This window comes from Polyodon spathula, chromosome 17 (assembly GCF_017654505.1).
Source record: "Polyodon spathula isolate WHYD16114869_AA chromosome 17, ASM1765450v1, whole genome shotgun sequence".
NCBI classification, from domain to species: domain Eukaryota; kingdom Metazoa; phylum Chordata; class Actinopteri; order Acipenseriformes; family Polyodontidae; genus Polyodon; species Polyodon spathula.
The window spans coordinates 9,250,928-9,267,455 of NC_054550.1; the positions used below are offsets into that span (position 1 = coordinate 9,250,928).

Sequence of the window (16,528 nt, forward strand, 5' to 3'; positions counted from 1 at the left end):
GCAACACCCAACCTAACCTTTTTAAGTAAGAATTATCCACAGTTCCACCCAGGCTTTGCATGCAGCTTATGCAGTTCTGAATGCTGTACTTGGCAAACAAAATCTTGCAAAAGATTTTACCCCACTTTTATTTCCTTAGCAGCAAGGTAAATAAAATCATATAATCTTTCCTATCTATCAAGTAGGTTTGTTGATAATAGACTTTATTGCAAGATTTTTTTTTGCTTTCAAAATAAGAAATAAGCCACTGCATTACACTGGCATTACTATTTCAGGTAGATAAGTTTAACATGTCTGCAGATATTGTTACACTGTCTTCTACCACTCACACTTAGGTTTAGATGCAAGCTCTAGCCCTGAACAATATACTGTCAGTTGTCTGTGTGGACCATTAACATCATTAATCTGTAACCTGTTAGGAGCAGACAGCTTTCAGCTCGTCTGGCGTTAAATGCAGAGACTGCAAACTTTCCTCATTTCATTGAATCCTGTGAACTAATTCTGCTAGCCCCAACCAATATGCACTGCCTATAGAGAGAGTGGGTGAGGCTGAGAGAGTTGAAAGGTCACATTTTCATATGATTTGAACAGCAGGAAGAAGTCTGTTGGTCCCACCATTCAGGAATCTCCAGACAAGTTCAGAGCAAGGTAAAGGCAGAGTTAGATTCAAATCGTAATAACTCCTTGGAGCAACAAAACCCAGAACCACTAGGAGTGTATTTGTGAAACCCTGGATTGGAGGCAGAGCTAGTGCTAGTGTCTAACCCTGCCAGTAGGCTAAATACAAATGTATTTCTGCTTTGAATTAGAAAAAAGCAACTTGTGTTTTAGGAACTTAGATGACAAATGCTAAGATGCCAGGGTGGAGGTTTGGCATGGTACACAACCGCCAGTGATTGATTGAATTGAACTAACATGCTTAGCAAACGTGAAAGTGCACTATATATCTTAAAAATACACATGCCCGCTACTACACTCTGCAATATCTGTACAATAAGTTAAAAATGAAGAGCACTTTAAAATCGCTATGATGACTATTATCCAATGTTGTAAGAACAGCAAAAGTAAACTTTAGTGGCAACACACAGGCCTAAAATAAAAATGACAGTTAAAGGAAGTCCCCATCCCCTGAGAAAGAAATTCATGTTTCGGAAAAAAAAAGACCAGCTTCAACCAAGTCTGGCGTGTGCATGCATTTATTTTCTGACAGCTACAATTGTAGCCGGTGGACAGTGAGTAACACACAACACCGGGCCTGCTCGGGTCAAAGCACTAACGGTGTCACGAGAAAAGTGCACCAAACAACACATCCCTACAGTAGAGCATGCAGCCCCGTTATCCAGTCTGGTTTCATACAGGAATGGTGTGCATCGCTGCTTTTTAAACATGAAACAAAAGGAAAAACACACAGACCTAACTATCTGTGCATGCAACAAGAAATGTGAGCTAGTAGATACACATGGAAAAACAACTACTCTGTTCTCTGGCTGTGTTTGATCCACGAATAAGTATCAGTTGTGAACTATTTTTCGTATACTTGACAATTTGCCAAATGATGTGTGTTTCAAATGCAAGCACTTACCCCATAAGCCAATCCATCGCTGTTTAAGGACAAATCCACAAAAAGCTGGAGTCTTCCTCCTGCTTTATCCGGATCTCCTTACTATGTGGGTCGGGTCTCTCTTCCAACGTCCCTTTCTTTTGCTCTCCTTATTTTGAGGTTTTGCCCTGCTGGTATAATAAATGACAACAAGAGCATCAACAGTGGCAGCCTGACCAGGGCTGCTCTCGAGGCTGGCAAAGGGAGGAGGGCTGCATTTAGAGGTTAAGAAGACGGGGGAAAGCAAGAAAGTGCTGCGATGTGCCCGTTATTATATATTATCCGTGGTCAGCTGGAAGGTCGTGGCCGTAGCGTGCCGTGGCTCGCTTTCAGCAGGGTTCTGGGCAAGCGTGAAGAAGTCCTGGGATGCCGCTGTTCTTTCCAAAGACATGAACCCTTGGCTCGATATTGGAGCTACTACACTGCTACTGCGATCTGTAGCTACCACATACAAGAAATCCGGAAGTAAACACAGATCCGCCCCCGGGCACCTCCCTCGCTGCCCGGTATGATTTCCGTCTCAAACCGGAACGACCTTAGCGCAACCTTACTGTGGTAAATGTAGTCTTCAGTCATAAACACTGCTACTGTATAGTTGTAATTGATCAGTTTGTTTTGAATTTAAATAATTAGACTTTTTTTGGATACTGCAAACGATATGCATACAGTAGGAATTGTCTTGATATGGTACCTACAGAATTGTAGTTGTTCCATAAAAACAGAAAGATTTGTAATGCGAAGCACACACTTCTGTGTAATTGAGCCTAATTCCAGTCCAGGTTAACTGAACACCTCAGAAGATAGTGTGGAACAAAGCCAGACAACCCCCCACTGAGCACCAAGCATCGCAATCTGAGTAAGAGCTATGTGACTAAGCCATTAATAATGTCTCGGGTTTTTAAGTGTTTGGAGACATTCCTGCTGTTTTTGCAGCTGCACCTCTATTATTTGCATCACAAATTATTAAGGAAGCTGTTGGTTACACTTCATATTGGGAAATTCACTGCTAGGCAAGTTACATTGCTAACCCCTTCAGTGGAATATCAACAGTCATGATTTATATGAATTTGGCCCAATGTCCCATTCATAACGCCTTCATAATGATGCTTTTATCCAAAACGACTTACATAGACTAGGGGTGAACTATCATCACAACTGCTACTGCAGAGTCACTAGATAAATTCTCTGCAATAGATAACTATATACATAATCCTTTCTTATCACTTTGAAAGCCGACCTAACATAAAGCGCTTGTGTAACAGAGCGGAAGTCGGCCGACCCAGCATAGCACAAGCGAGGTTCTTAACCACAGTGGCTCGTCTGCATTTGTGGTTTGAGAGCTTTAAGTTAACTTCATCTCATCTCACCACCTGGGGGCAGACTCTGTAACAACAGTGCATCACCCAGCACTACCCGTTACACATAGTATTTATAACAGTTAAATATTAGTAAAACACAGAAGGTACTGGTATTGAATTGCATTAGAGCATTAATAAACCCTGTGTTTCCATTGCTCCTTACTATAGAACCAATGCATTGCCATTGTCTGGGTTGCCATCAAAGATGATCTGGTAGGGAAAGACCCGTGTTGTAGGAGGGGCGTCCATTGGGTGAGACTGAATCAACTGTGTTTTTCGAGAACCAGATGGGAACACAACAGTGAAAGATGGTGAATGACTGCCATCTTGTGGTGAAGTAAAGAAACGCAACCTTTATAGTGTAGTATAAATACAGTATAGCTCTATAATTTCAAAAGCCCACTTGTCATTTTGTATTTATTTCTTTCCTAATAATGTTATTATTAACTTGACAATCCGGCGTGTTTACATTCTAGAGCGTTTTAGCTGTTGGGACACGTTTTCTCCACCCTTGAAAGCTGCGGGCCTCTATCAGTCTGTGAGTTACCTGCAGCAGTAGGGGGTTATAAATGACCAACATTTTAAAAAAGGGTGTTGTTTTTATACTGATAACAACATACAATCAGCACCTACACACACTTCCATATTTTCTTTTCAATATTCAATAACACATGTAGCATTTACACAGAGATTTAAATCTTAAAGGATGGTTTAACTAGACCCTTAAACAGATCCAGCAATCTAAGTGGACAAGTTACGTTACAGCAACTCAAGGTGGTTGAATAAACACATTAAGGACAGGGACCTCACTGTTAAGCCTCCACCAATGCACATCAGTCTTTTCTGCTATCAAAGTTAAACTATTGCATTTGTGCTTATTGATTTTCCTCCAGTCTCTGTTCAAAGTAGAACATTTAATGGCCAAGCCTTTTTACGATATGTCAGGGGGGAAAGGGTATATAAATCAATTGAATTAGTCCTTAGTTACACATTCTCTTGGGAGACATTTTGTGTTGTATCCACTAGGTGTCAATGCAGTGCACCACCAGCTAGCTCCACAGTGTACTGAAAGACCCCTTTGCAATTCCAATTCTATGTTTTGTTTTTCCAGCAGGGGTTGCTGTTGAGCAAAATGTGGGCATACTATGATGCTGGGAGTTCTTGGCTTACTGGTCAGTCTAAAGCACGGGTCTCAAACACTGGTCCCGGAGAGCTACTGTGGCTGCTGGTTTTCGTTTCAACCAATCTCTGTTACTTAATTCAAACAATTATTGGCTTAATTAGTCAAGATTAACAGGTGTTCCAGATCTTTAGCCATGGATCATGTAACAACACCTATAAAACTTACTAGATAGGGGCTGTCCAGGACCAGGGTTGGAGACCCCTGGTCTAAAGCCATGTAAGAGTTTTAAGCAAGTAAGAAACTAGTGTATGTGTTCCAGTTCACATGTTACTAATAAAAAAGTTTTCTTTTTTCGGAATGTAAACCACTACTTCCAGGTAATGATTTCCTGCATTGTAGGTCAAATAGCTTTATGGAGTGACCTTTATTATCACTCCATTACAAATTCATAAACAATTTAAGCATTGGGTGACTCATAAGAGTGTGGTTCAAATCCTATTGGCTTTGGTCACTGGGTTAGTGAAGAAAAATGTCTGTGAATCAACTTATCGGTCTTCAGCTACCTTGGCTTGTCCCACAAGTCCAAGGCTAGGCCTCACCTCCAGGGTTCAGTAGTTTGGTATAGTAACTTTAGCTGCTTAGGGTTGCTTGGTGGAAAGAAGCCACTGACTTGAGAGCTAGGATCGAGGTCACCCCTTGATGTTCAGTCCTCCTGATAGGTAACTGTGATACAGCAGGGGCGGTAATTAAGCCAAGTGGTAAAAAACAAGTGGAGTGATGGAGAGCATCAAAAGAAATTTATCAATATTATAATATTTATTTTTGAAAAAAATGATGGGTATATAAATGATGGACATTGACAAATGTTTTTGGTTTCTTTTTAATCACTCATTTATCCTTGACCATGACACGCTTGAGTGACTGTGACTGAAGCATATACACTTAATCAACTAATTGGTGAGACAGTTGATTGGACACTGGATATGGAGTGATTTCAGCTGTTGAATTGAGCTTTGCAGGTGAAATGACCAAGGAAGAGAAACAGTACCTGAATAAAAAGGCTTGCAAACAGAGATGTGTTTTACCAAGTGCAGTACCAGATATCATAACATTGAAATACAGGATGGCTTAACATGTGTTTCTTTCACAACTGCACATTTGAGGTGTAGCAAAAGGAAGTGCATGACAGATAAGAGTTTTGTTCAAACCACTTTGCTATGGAAGGGTTAAAATTGTTAGCGCACTCCTAAAAACATTACGTTTCATGAAACTATTGACCAGCTTGGAGAAGGGGCTCTTGTTTCTCTTTCTTTATCAGCGTTGGTGCCTCCTGGCCAGGCACAGCGATACCCAGTGCAGTCACCCTGTTTATCGACACCGCCTCTTTAAACGCAGCGACAAGGTCATTTCCTGAAACCCAATCCTGTTATTGATATGGACTCCAATCAATATTGCCACATCCTCACCAGGAATCAAAAACAGCCTAGCTAATTTTAGCACATGAGCTCATTTGTGGGGGACTAGGTTACACCGTGGAGCTGTTCACTGATAAAGACTTACCTCCTCTGGGACCCAGCTGGGTTAAAATCCAGCTCATATCATTTCAACCTTGTTACATTTGCTTATTTGTTTAATGTATCTGGTTATCTTTTACTTTCAAATGTTTTTATTCAAATTGTCCAGTGAAATATTCAGTTAATATACAAATATAAACTAACAGCTTATGACTAATGATATAGCTGAGTTTATATATATATATATATATATATATATATATATATATATATATATATATATATATATATAATTTTTTTTTTTTTTTACAAAGTCAGATGCATGTATAAATAAATACATACCCATTCCAGGTTTTACTATGAGCTTTATTAGCCAATGTGTACAGGTAACAAGCTCAGGTGTATCCATGCAAGCATGGTTGTCTTTTAGAGCTGAAAGAAATTAGTTCAAAGTTCATAATCTCTCTATGGATGAGAGGCGTACCACAGTAATTCAAAACGTAAACAGTGAAATGAAAATGTAAATTGAAGCTCTGCTCTTTGATCATGTTGCCATCCATTTCTAATCCACTTTGAATATATGAAGGCCTTTTTAATCCAAAGAGTTTTGTCTTGGTGTGCTTTAACAAGTGCCTGGGCAGTTGGTTGGAAATCAATGGGGCTCGTAGCATTTGTTGACGTTTAAGCCTGGATACACTGCTATGCCAATAGCAGGTGTACAACTAATTAAGAGCTTACCTTTCCACAGCTGGCACAGTGATCTGCCAAGCCGTTAGGTTCGATTCTGGTTTTCATAACCTTGTTACACAGTGAAAGTACATTGTAAATAGCCTAGAGTGTGCTACATACTACTGCAGGTGATTCCATATCAGCATATTCAATCCACACTGGGTGAACTACAGCCGCAGACAAATGACAGCAGTTGGCTGTGGTGAATGATGCAATCCTCCTGCTATATATTTCTACAGGCGGTCTGTTATTCAGAAAAGCATTAGAGGGCATCTCAATGGAGCCAGCTCTTACTGCTCGTTCATAAATAATAAATGAAAAGTGCAGGTAGCATTCAAACTCTTCCTTGCTGGATTCAAACTCTATCCCTATACTGCAATCACTTCAGAGTTCTTTACTTCCCTTTCAGGCCAGAAAACTGAAAGTGCACTAAATATTGTTCAGTTTGACACATCTCACTATGTAACACAATTTTTGTTCCTGGGTAGTAAGTGTTATTTCCTAATTGCTTATGCCTCAAAAGTATAGAAAATGGCTATTATTCCCCACAAACTTTGCTTTTGTGACCAGGACAGTGATATTTTGAAACTTATGTTTCCAATGAGAAAACTAACTTGTGTCTTTTCGTTCACATAAAGTCAGAAAAAAACAACATATGAATCCAAATTAACATGTATTTATACTAAAGTAATACAAAAATGACTACAAAAGATTTAGAAGTGAGTAGTTTTTCGAGATTTACGATTATACTGTAAATCACTTTCACGAATCAACCCCCAAATGTAGTCTCCCATCATGTTCTCGTTATACTGTCCTTGGTAGCGGCATTCAAAGTCCAATATATCCTGGTGGAAGAGCTCGCCTTGCTCCTCCGAGTAAGCTCCCATGTTCTCCTTGAATTTATCAAGATGAGCATCAAGGATATAGACTTTGAGGGACATCCTACAGCCCATTGTGCCGTAGTTCTTCACCAGTCTCAACCAGCTCCACATAGTTTTCGGCCTTTTGATTGCCCAGGAAGCCCCGAACCACTGCGACAAAGCTGTTCCAAGCCGCTTTCTCCTTACTAGTGAGATTCTTAGGGAATTCATTGCACTCCAGGATCTTCTTTATCTGTGGTCCGACGAAGACACCGGCTTTGACCTTTGCCTCAGACAGCTTAGGGAAGAAGTCTTGAAGGTACTTGAAGGCTGCTGACTCCTTATCTAGAGCTCTGACAAATTGTTTCATAAGGCCCAATTTGATGTGCAGTGGTGGCATCAGCACCTTCCGGGGGTCCACCAGTGGCTCCCACTTGACGTTGTTCCTTCCCACAGAGAACTCGGTCCGCTGTGGCCAGTCCCGCCTGTGGTAGTGCGCCTTGGTGTCCCTGCTGTCCCAAAGGCAAAGATAGCAGATAAACTTGGTAAAACCACCTTGGAGACCCATCAGGAATGCCACCATTTTGAAGTCTCCTATGACCTCCCAGCTGTACTCATCATACTTCAAGGCGTCCAGCAAGGTCTTGATGCTGTTGTAATCCTCTTTGAGGTGCATCGAGTGAGCCAGGGGAAGAGATGGGTACTTGTTACCATTATGGAGCAGCACGGCTTTGAGGCTCCTGGATGAGCTGTCAATGAAGAGGCGCCACTCATTCTGGTTACAGGCGATTCCGATTGCCTCGAACAGACTGGTCACGTTGTGGCAGAAGCAGAGCCCATCTTGACGGGTGAAGAAGCTGGAAAAAGGTTGTTGACACTTCCTCTGATCTGTGACTTGCACACTTTCATCCAACAAGTTCCACTGCTTGAGCCTAGACGTCAAAAGCTCGGCATTGGACTTGGTGAGACCAAGATCTCTAATCAAGTCGTTGAGGTCTTTTTGGTTGGGGTAGTATGGGTTTCTCTCCTCAGCTCCACCTCTGAAATTGTCATCTGGATCTACAACGTCTTCCTCACTCTCTGACTTGCTGCTCTCTTCTAAAGACGGCTGCTCTCTCTCCGGAGGAGTGGCTACGGGGAGCTCATGGCAGTGTGGCACCGGGGCGATGGATGAAGGAAGGTCTGGATACGTGATAGCAGGTGCATTCTTGCCAGTCCGACGTTTGGAAGGGTCCACCATGCAGAAGTAGCAGTTGCTTGAGTGGTCAATGGGTTCCCGCCAAATTCTTGGGATAGCGAAGAGATTCTCACAACATTTTTCATATATGATATATTTTTTCAATAACATTGAAAATTGTAAAACATTTTAAAATTAAAAACTTTTACAATTTAAAAATTTTTAACAAATTTTATAACATAAAATTCTTAGCAACAATTGTCCATATTATATTCCAGAGTTTCTTTGCAGTGCTCGCAGGTGAAATGAGGTGCCCAGGGTTTGTCTTGATCCCCAACAGGCATGCCAAAATATGCCTTCTAGGCCTCACACATCTTAGCAGATGCTTCCACGAAGTACTTTTTCACTCTTGTCTTGATAAATTGGCCGCAGACATAGCAAAATGCGTCTGCTGGATGCTTGCAGCCTCTTGATGCCATCTCAGGATGCAGATATGTATCCACTTAGGCAGCTGGAACTAAACTCAACTGGTGGGCTTAAGGCCCCTGTATTTATACTACTATTTATATTACTGGAAAGTTCTAGAAAGTTCTAGAAGTTACTCCAAGTTTACTCAGCACTGAATCTATCTGGAATGTTCTGGAAAATAGGTAAACTTCAAAATATCACTGTCCTGGTGACAAAAGCAAAGTTTGTGGGGAATAAAAGCCATTTTCTATACTTTTGAGGCATAATCAATTAGGAAATAACACTTACTACCCAGGAACAAAAAAAAAAAAAAAAAAAATTGTTACATGGTGTAATTACAGTTGTAACTTCAAAGTATTTCAAAGCTCTTTTCAAATGTCAGCGTTAGTGCACTGATAGTGTAATGATTATTGACAACATTGTCAAACAGGTAACAGCAATAACAATCAATGTGTTACTGATCTGAAAAGCCAGAGCATTTCTTGTTTTATTTTATTTTATTTTTTCAGGGCCTGGAACGCTTGACTGTAAAGTTTTAAAAACTGTCTGTAGACCTTTCTTTATCTCCTGGACTTCTCCCTATTACATGCCTTTGTTATCCTGCTATTAGCTTACAGCAGCATTTTTGAGAAAAGGTGTACATCTTTAAATAATTAAATTGTAAGTAGTGTGTAATACATTTTAATAACTTTTTAACTTCCCCCTTACTATTGTATGGTTGCTCCAATTACGGTTTGTCATTTTTTTCTCTAAATCTGCTTTTAAACTTGCTTTCAATTTGTGCCAAGACTGAACCCACTTCTGCATTCCATTAAAAACAGGAGAAAATGTGACCTTTTAACTCTGCTGTCCTCACCTAGTGAATAGGTGAGACCGGCAGAGTTGAGCGGTTCATCATTTGAATGGAACGAGGAAGGCTCAAAGGCAGGTAAAGGTATTAAAAATACCCTGGTAATGTAAAAAAAGCAATTCCAATAACATGTTTTGTTTTTTAGATTTTTACAAGTGTCAGTATGTTTTCATGAGTAAAGGTCATTTTGAAGTAGAATGATATGTAGTAATGGCCTAATCTGGTTATAGAGAGGAGAATGGTTTATTCTTCTGTTTGTGTGCTTTGGGCTCCAGGTTGACTGACTCATACTGGATGATAATGGCACAAGGAGATGCAAAGCTACAACTCATGTCTGGATACCTGAAGTCAGTTCAACCATACAGCTGAGAGAGAGAGAGAGAGAGAGAGAGAGAGAGAGAGAGAGAGAGAGAGAGAGAGAGAGAGAGAGAGAGAGAGAGAGAGAGAGAGAGAGAGAGAGAGAGAGAAATATTATGCAACACTAGTGGGTTCCAGATTCTAGCACTCTGCTGCTAATGCACCAGACAGTGCAATTAATGGGTTATTGGATACAGACTAACACTGACCTCACTGAGGGAATGCAGTCCCCCAGTCTGGACTACAACCCTTTTTTTTTTTTTTTTTTAAGCAATAGGTTGGAATAAATGGTTTCTTTAATCCTTCCACAGTTCTTTTAAATTTGAAGGCAGGGTTTGCCCCTTGTGGGAAATCTTCACATCGTTTTGTTACAGTATTGAACTTCACTGAGAGCTTGTGGTTCTACTCATTTGTACAGAGCAGCCAAGTATAGTTGATATATAAAACCCCTGCATAGGTTTACATCAATTAGATTGTAGTGAAAATGTGCCTACTTTTAAAATCCCAAAATTAATATGGGCCACTGTGCCTTTGTAGATCAAGCACCTCAATGCACTTGTTTCAATGATTTGTCTCTTTCAATAAGAAAAAAACATTGGTTCAGTAATACTGTAATTGCATTTGAATTCCTTACATTTGCTATTACTGATCTTCAAGCCACTCTCAGCCAATCAAAACGACCGATTTCACAACATTCCAAGACTCCAAATTGACAAAAATTCAAAAGACATGAATAATGGCATTAACCATGGTCGTCTTCATTTTTTTTTTTTTTTTTTTTTTTTTTTTTTATTAAAACATGATTTAATGTCAGTTTAAATGTACAAGTGACCCTGTTGGCAGGGCTGGTGCTAGGATTCACTGGGCCCCGGTGCAAGATTGTGAAGTAGGACCCCCCCCCCCCCAAAAAAAAAAACAAAAAACAAAAAAAACTTAGATTTATTTTAATTGAAGTTTTGTTCCAAAAATTAGTACAAATACTGTTTGATTTTTGGGGAATTCAACAGTTTGAATTATCAGTTTCTTTAGCTGCACAGGTTTATGTTTCATGATTTCAGCTCTTAGCTCTTTGGTACAAAAGTCAGGCCAAGTAGCTGGATCATAAAAACCACACAAAGGTGACTGATTGGGTACTCAAATGTCTCTGATTCACCTCTTTCCTCTGGCTCAATTGTTGTTTATTTTTCGTGTGAGGAGGAAGAGGTGGCAGTTCCAGTTTTTTTTTTTTTTTTTTTTTTTAGCATTTTCTGCTTCTTTTTGGGAAAATTATTTTTTCCTCTTTTTGCTTTGAACAACCAGACTTGTGTTTTGATGGCATATTCGATATATCGCACGTTTTTTTTTTTTTTACCAGGCAAGTCTATTATTGAAAACTGGGGTTGGTGATGTAGAGTATTTGCACAGAGAAATTAAAGTTGGCTGATAGCCGGATGTGTTCCTTTTTTTTTTTTTTTTTTTTTTTTTAAGAAGTAGCTGTGAAAGAAATGCAACCCCAACCCCCCCACCCCCCCCCCCCCCCCCCCCCCCCCCCCCCCCCCCGTAAATGGAACAGTCTGTTGTTTTTTAATCAACACTGACTTATTATAAAGTTTGATGCTGAGTCCCGTCTACGTAGCTCTGATTTGATAATGTGTGTCTTGACTGACAGTGCAACTTTGCCCCGGTTTATTTTTGAACCACAGGAGAACAGTTTTTTCTTTTTGTTTTTGTTTTTCGATATTGGACTTCGGGAAAAAAAAAAAATTTTGGTATGGGCAAAAATGTTATAGAATATCCTGGGTATGGGCCCCAGCAGAGGCTGGGCCCGGGTGCAGTCGCATCCCTCACGCCCCCCCGGGCCCTGCCTGACGGTCTTTGGTTCTCTTGCCCACCCAAAGTTCTCACTGGAATACCCCACAATACTATAAAAGATGGTCAGCTGTGCATATTAACTTATATAAAGTTTTCCCAAAGTTTCATACACATGAAACACACCTTAAAAGGCGACTGTAAAGTCAGAACCCCTCTGTAAACCAGTGTGCAGCTATTCCACATCTGGGAAAATACATTTCCAGTAACATTGTATCAGCAGCGTTTAAACTCTCCCACTAACTCAGAGAGCTTTTCCTTTGTATTCTCCTCGGCAGAGCGGAGCAGCTTTAACATTAACTCGCAGGGCCCGAGGTTACGTACGGGCTTCGGGTCCTAATGGAAAAAAAAGCAAGAAATCCTGTTTAGTTTAAGGAGGTGTTAGTCACTCTCTCCAGTTTGTGGAAAGTCAGAAACACACACTGCTTACGCAACGAGCTCAACAGTTTCCATATATAAACTCCAGGCTGTCATTCATCACCGTCTGGTAACGATCAGTTTCCAATTTAAATACCAGGCTTCCAACAGCATATCAATCTTTTAATATGCTTTTATTGATGGCTACCGTCCAGCTCGTCGTCTCTACAGTACTCATAAAGTCCAAATGAGGCTGAGGTGAATGTAAAGGGCTTTTGCTATAGAGACTATTTGCTGATCCCCAAAGGAACAAGGCTCTGGCAGTATGTCCTAGTCAGAACCATTCATCTGTAATGTAATTGATCCTTATGAATGTACCATATGTAAGCCAGAACTCTCAGACTACCGGACCACACACCATAGTCTAGGCTATTTTTTTTTGGCCACTACTGTACTACATACAGAACACTTGTACAGGATTCCTTCCTAGAAAAGGCTATTCAATTCTACATAAAGTGTTGTATATATTAATGTTTGTTTTTTTAAACCTTTCATCAAATTAATGAATAAAAACTACATTTTAGAGTACAATAAAATCAAATTCTGAATATTTTTGGATTGGAAAATTGTGCCGGATTGCAGAGTGAGCTGTTTTACACAGGCACTGTACAATCTAATCTACAATCTGTACCTATAAAAGGCATACATGACAGACTAACATTTTGAATGGAGCTCTTGCTAGCATTTGAATAGCGGGAGGGCCAGCCCGCAACACAAGCACAATCAAGTCACAGATTCAAATAAAAAACAGGAAAAAGTTCACACATATGCTAAACCTGTCTATTTATTGATTTATTCATAACACCAATGTACAAAACAAAAAGCACCAATGTTACAGCAATTAATAAATAGGGCTGGGAAACAAAATAAGAATTATTTGTCATCACAACTTATAATAATAATAATAATAATAATAATAATAATAATAATAATAATAATAATAATAATCATCATCATCATCATCATCATCATCAATACATCGCACTGAGAAACAAGAGCAATGGAGGAAAATGGAACAGATGCAATAGCCACAAAGGAATTCAAGTTTCAAATCAGAACAAAGAAAGACAGAGGAGAAAATAATCTTGATCAAAAACAGAAGCCACATACAGGGTGATTAGAAAATAAGTAACACACCGTATCATTGATGTGGTAAACTTACTTTCTAATCACCCTTGTATATTAAGAGAGATAATAATAATAAATAGTTCAAAAACTAGATTTTGTCATTTATTTAAGCTTATTCACATAGTTTAGAACAAATACAAGGGAAATCTGTAGTTAAATATCTATAAGTGGGCGTCATTTGTAAATTAAAGGGAATGAAAGGGATAAATACTATTTGTATGGGGACAAAAAAATAAAAATATTAATAAATAAAGACACCACAGTTTAGATAAATGCTGAGGTAACACGTCTAACGATGTGTCTTGAAGTACTATAGTTGAAACAAAGCTGCATGTTTTACTGGCAGTCGAGATGAAAAGTTAACATGTTTTTTGCTTGTGATATGTAAGTCGAGCTGAATTGAAAATGAGTAATAATAATAATAATAATAATAATAATAATAATAATAATAAAATAAAAGGAAAAATCACAAGTTCAGTTCTCTACAATTCTTCTCAGAGCTTGTACAGCGCCCCCTTTGGTGAGACCTAAACCTTGCCCCAACAGCGACCACTGCTGGACAGAGCAAAGCAGCTTCAAGTCCTCTCTACCCTCTATATTGTTCTCTATGAAACCCTTGCACAGTTCTACCTTAGCGCCCTCTACTGGAGAGACATCGCTATACGTTTTTTTTTTTTTTTTTTTTTTTTTAACGTCAATAACCTTGTTCACCTTTAAATATAAATAATAATAATAATAATAATAATAATAATAATAATAATAATAATAATAATAATAAAGTTCAGTTTCACGTGCAGACAATGTTTATTATTCGTGCTTAATCATTCATAACTTTAAAAGCTATTTGTGGATGGCTTCTTTGAAGCATACCTGACTAGCTTTGTGTCTGGGGCTAAATTAATCTTTGAGAGAAACACACATACACACTGAAGCACACGTACAGTAAATACCCTGTCACACACACATACTTCTGTTTTATCATTATATTTTGGATCTCCGGTGAAGGTATAAATGGTGTACACCCTCTGGTGGTTAAGGAAAGTAATGATAGGCGTTTCATATCCACTGTTATACCGACTTCAATTTATGAACCAAATATCATTTAAGTCTAGTCACCAACATCCACCAAATATTTTTCTGCTGTACAATTCAAGCAAATAATTACAAAACTACTTCCGAATAACAGATTTATACTACTCAATATGTCATATATATATATATGACATATATATATAGCTATGTATGTGTATGTGTATGTGTGTGTGTGTGTGTGTGAAATACAACTGGATGTTGTAATACGATTCCTTAACTCAGTTGACACGAAAGTGACGAGGAATAAGAAAAAGAAAAATAGCTACATACCCCATAGTCCATTCAAAAATATAACTTTACACGTGCAGTTTTAGTAGTATTATTACATACATGGGTATAGTACACTTAAAAAAATCGTTTAATATTTAGATTGTGTGTCGCATTTTGGTGTGTGACGTCAATAGTAATTACCGAGCGTCTATGGAATTTCCATAGTAACACTAGTGAGTAGGGTTGATCATTTAACACCAAAATACTGTACGAAGCAGTGTACTATCCTAAAGGAATTTTAAACATGTTTTGTGTAAGGGGTTGAATCGTTGTAATTGACAATCACACAACTGAACTGTAGAATTGCACTGCTTAAGGAACCAGAAGCATTAACAATGAGGATAAAATCTCGATTAACACGGGCCACACTGACGAGACCACTCGAACTGTAGTTTGAGTCACTGTAAATGAATAAGCTTCGTGCTAATACACCAGCCAAGGAGTTACAGTATCTCTGCTTTGAATTCACTGTAAAATAATGATGAATTTCAACTCGTCGCTAAAAAGAGTGTTTAATGAACTGACCAGCTACACCCCAGATTCAAACCAAGCTCTCCTGCTTTCACCCAAGCCTGACCCACACAAAGCATTTCACGATTAATCTGCCACTGACTGACTGCACAGACTATAGTTTTTGTAAGTTGTCTTTCATTTTGTGGTATTTTAAATGTCCATGGGACTGGGTGTGCACACTGAATATAAAGGAACAGTGCACGCTACCATAAGTCGGGTAATGTTTGGTAAAGCAGCTATTTACCCATGAACTAGAAGCTAAATGAAATATATTTTCAACCTTTAAAAAATAAAGTTCAAAATTCATAAAGTTTAACACAGCTTCAATAAATCAAAGACAATGCAATGCATCCATCTTTAATGCATGAAGTTGCTTTGTATTGCTATTGCAATTCAAATGAGTGCAGAAGCATATTTGCACAATATATAAAAAAAAGGTTATTTTTTAAATCAAATTGGGACTTGTAATAATCATTACTTATTCAATACCAAATTGTCACAGCAGATGTTTTCATATCACATGAAGTGTGCAGACCCAAGTCTGCACACACAAATTCAAAAGCATCACCTGTATGCGAATGACAGCATCTTGTATGCAGCTGAAAAGACCTCCCCAGATGGTATTTACAAACTCCATTCATCGCTTTACAATACAATCTAATTAAGCCCAATCTGTTACTGAATGCAAGAAGAACCATGCCCTGGTAGCCCATTCTCAGCTAACAGCATCAGGCCATTCATTCTTTCTTAACTACTATAGAGTTCTGTAAGTACCTTGAGGTCTGGACGGCTTCCAGACCAAAATATTCATATTGCGCTCCTAGGAAGTGTCTGCAAATGTTAGCACAAGAAATACTTTGTTTTATATTGAGCTCCCTGCCAGGTGCCCAAGTAGGAAGTGTATACTTTTAATTGTATTGTGGACGAGGGAACGTCTGTCTGTGTTACTGTGTTTTGAATCCTGCTTGTAATCACTCCCATTCATTTCTGTTTTAGCGTGACATATGCTAGTTACTTTATTACACTTTTAAGGTTATGATTTGAATTTTTTCCTCTACAAAAAAAAATACAACTGATAAACAGCGACCTTAATTTTATATTAGGTTATAACAGTTTTAAATTAATGAAATGTGTTAGCCAGCTATACTTCTGACCACACATGAAATCAAACAAAACAGATTCAACAGTAACAAAAAAAAAAGTAGTGAAAATATGCAAGGTTTT

The 16,528-nt window shown here is 38.8% G+C and overlaps 1 protein-coding gene across 1 annotated transcript in view; it reads right to left on the bottom strand.

Moving 5' to 3' along the window:
- Nucleotides 1–2,057, bottom strand: part of LOC121329796 (MOB kinase activator 2-like) — a 78,646-nt gene extending 76,589 nt beyond the window's left edge. The window contains exon 1 of the mRNA XM_041275613.1: nucleotides 1,583–2,057. Within this exon, the coding sequence (XP_041131547.1) occupies nucleotides 1,583–1,599 (17 nt within the window). The 5' untranslated portion in view covers nucleotides 1,600–2,057. The remainder of the gene's footprint in view (nucleotides 1–1,582) is intronic.
- Between the last annotated feature and the right edge of the window lie 14,471 nt (nucleotides 2,058–16,528).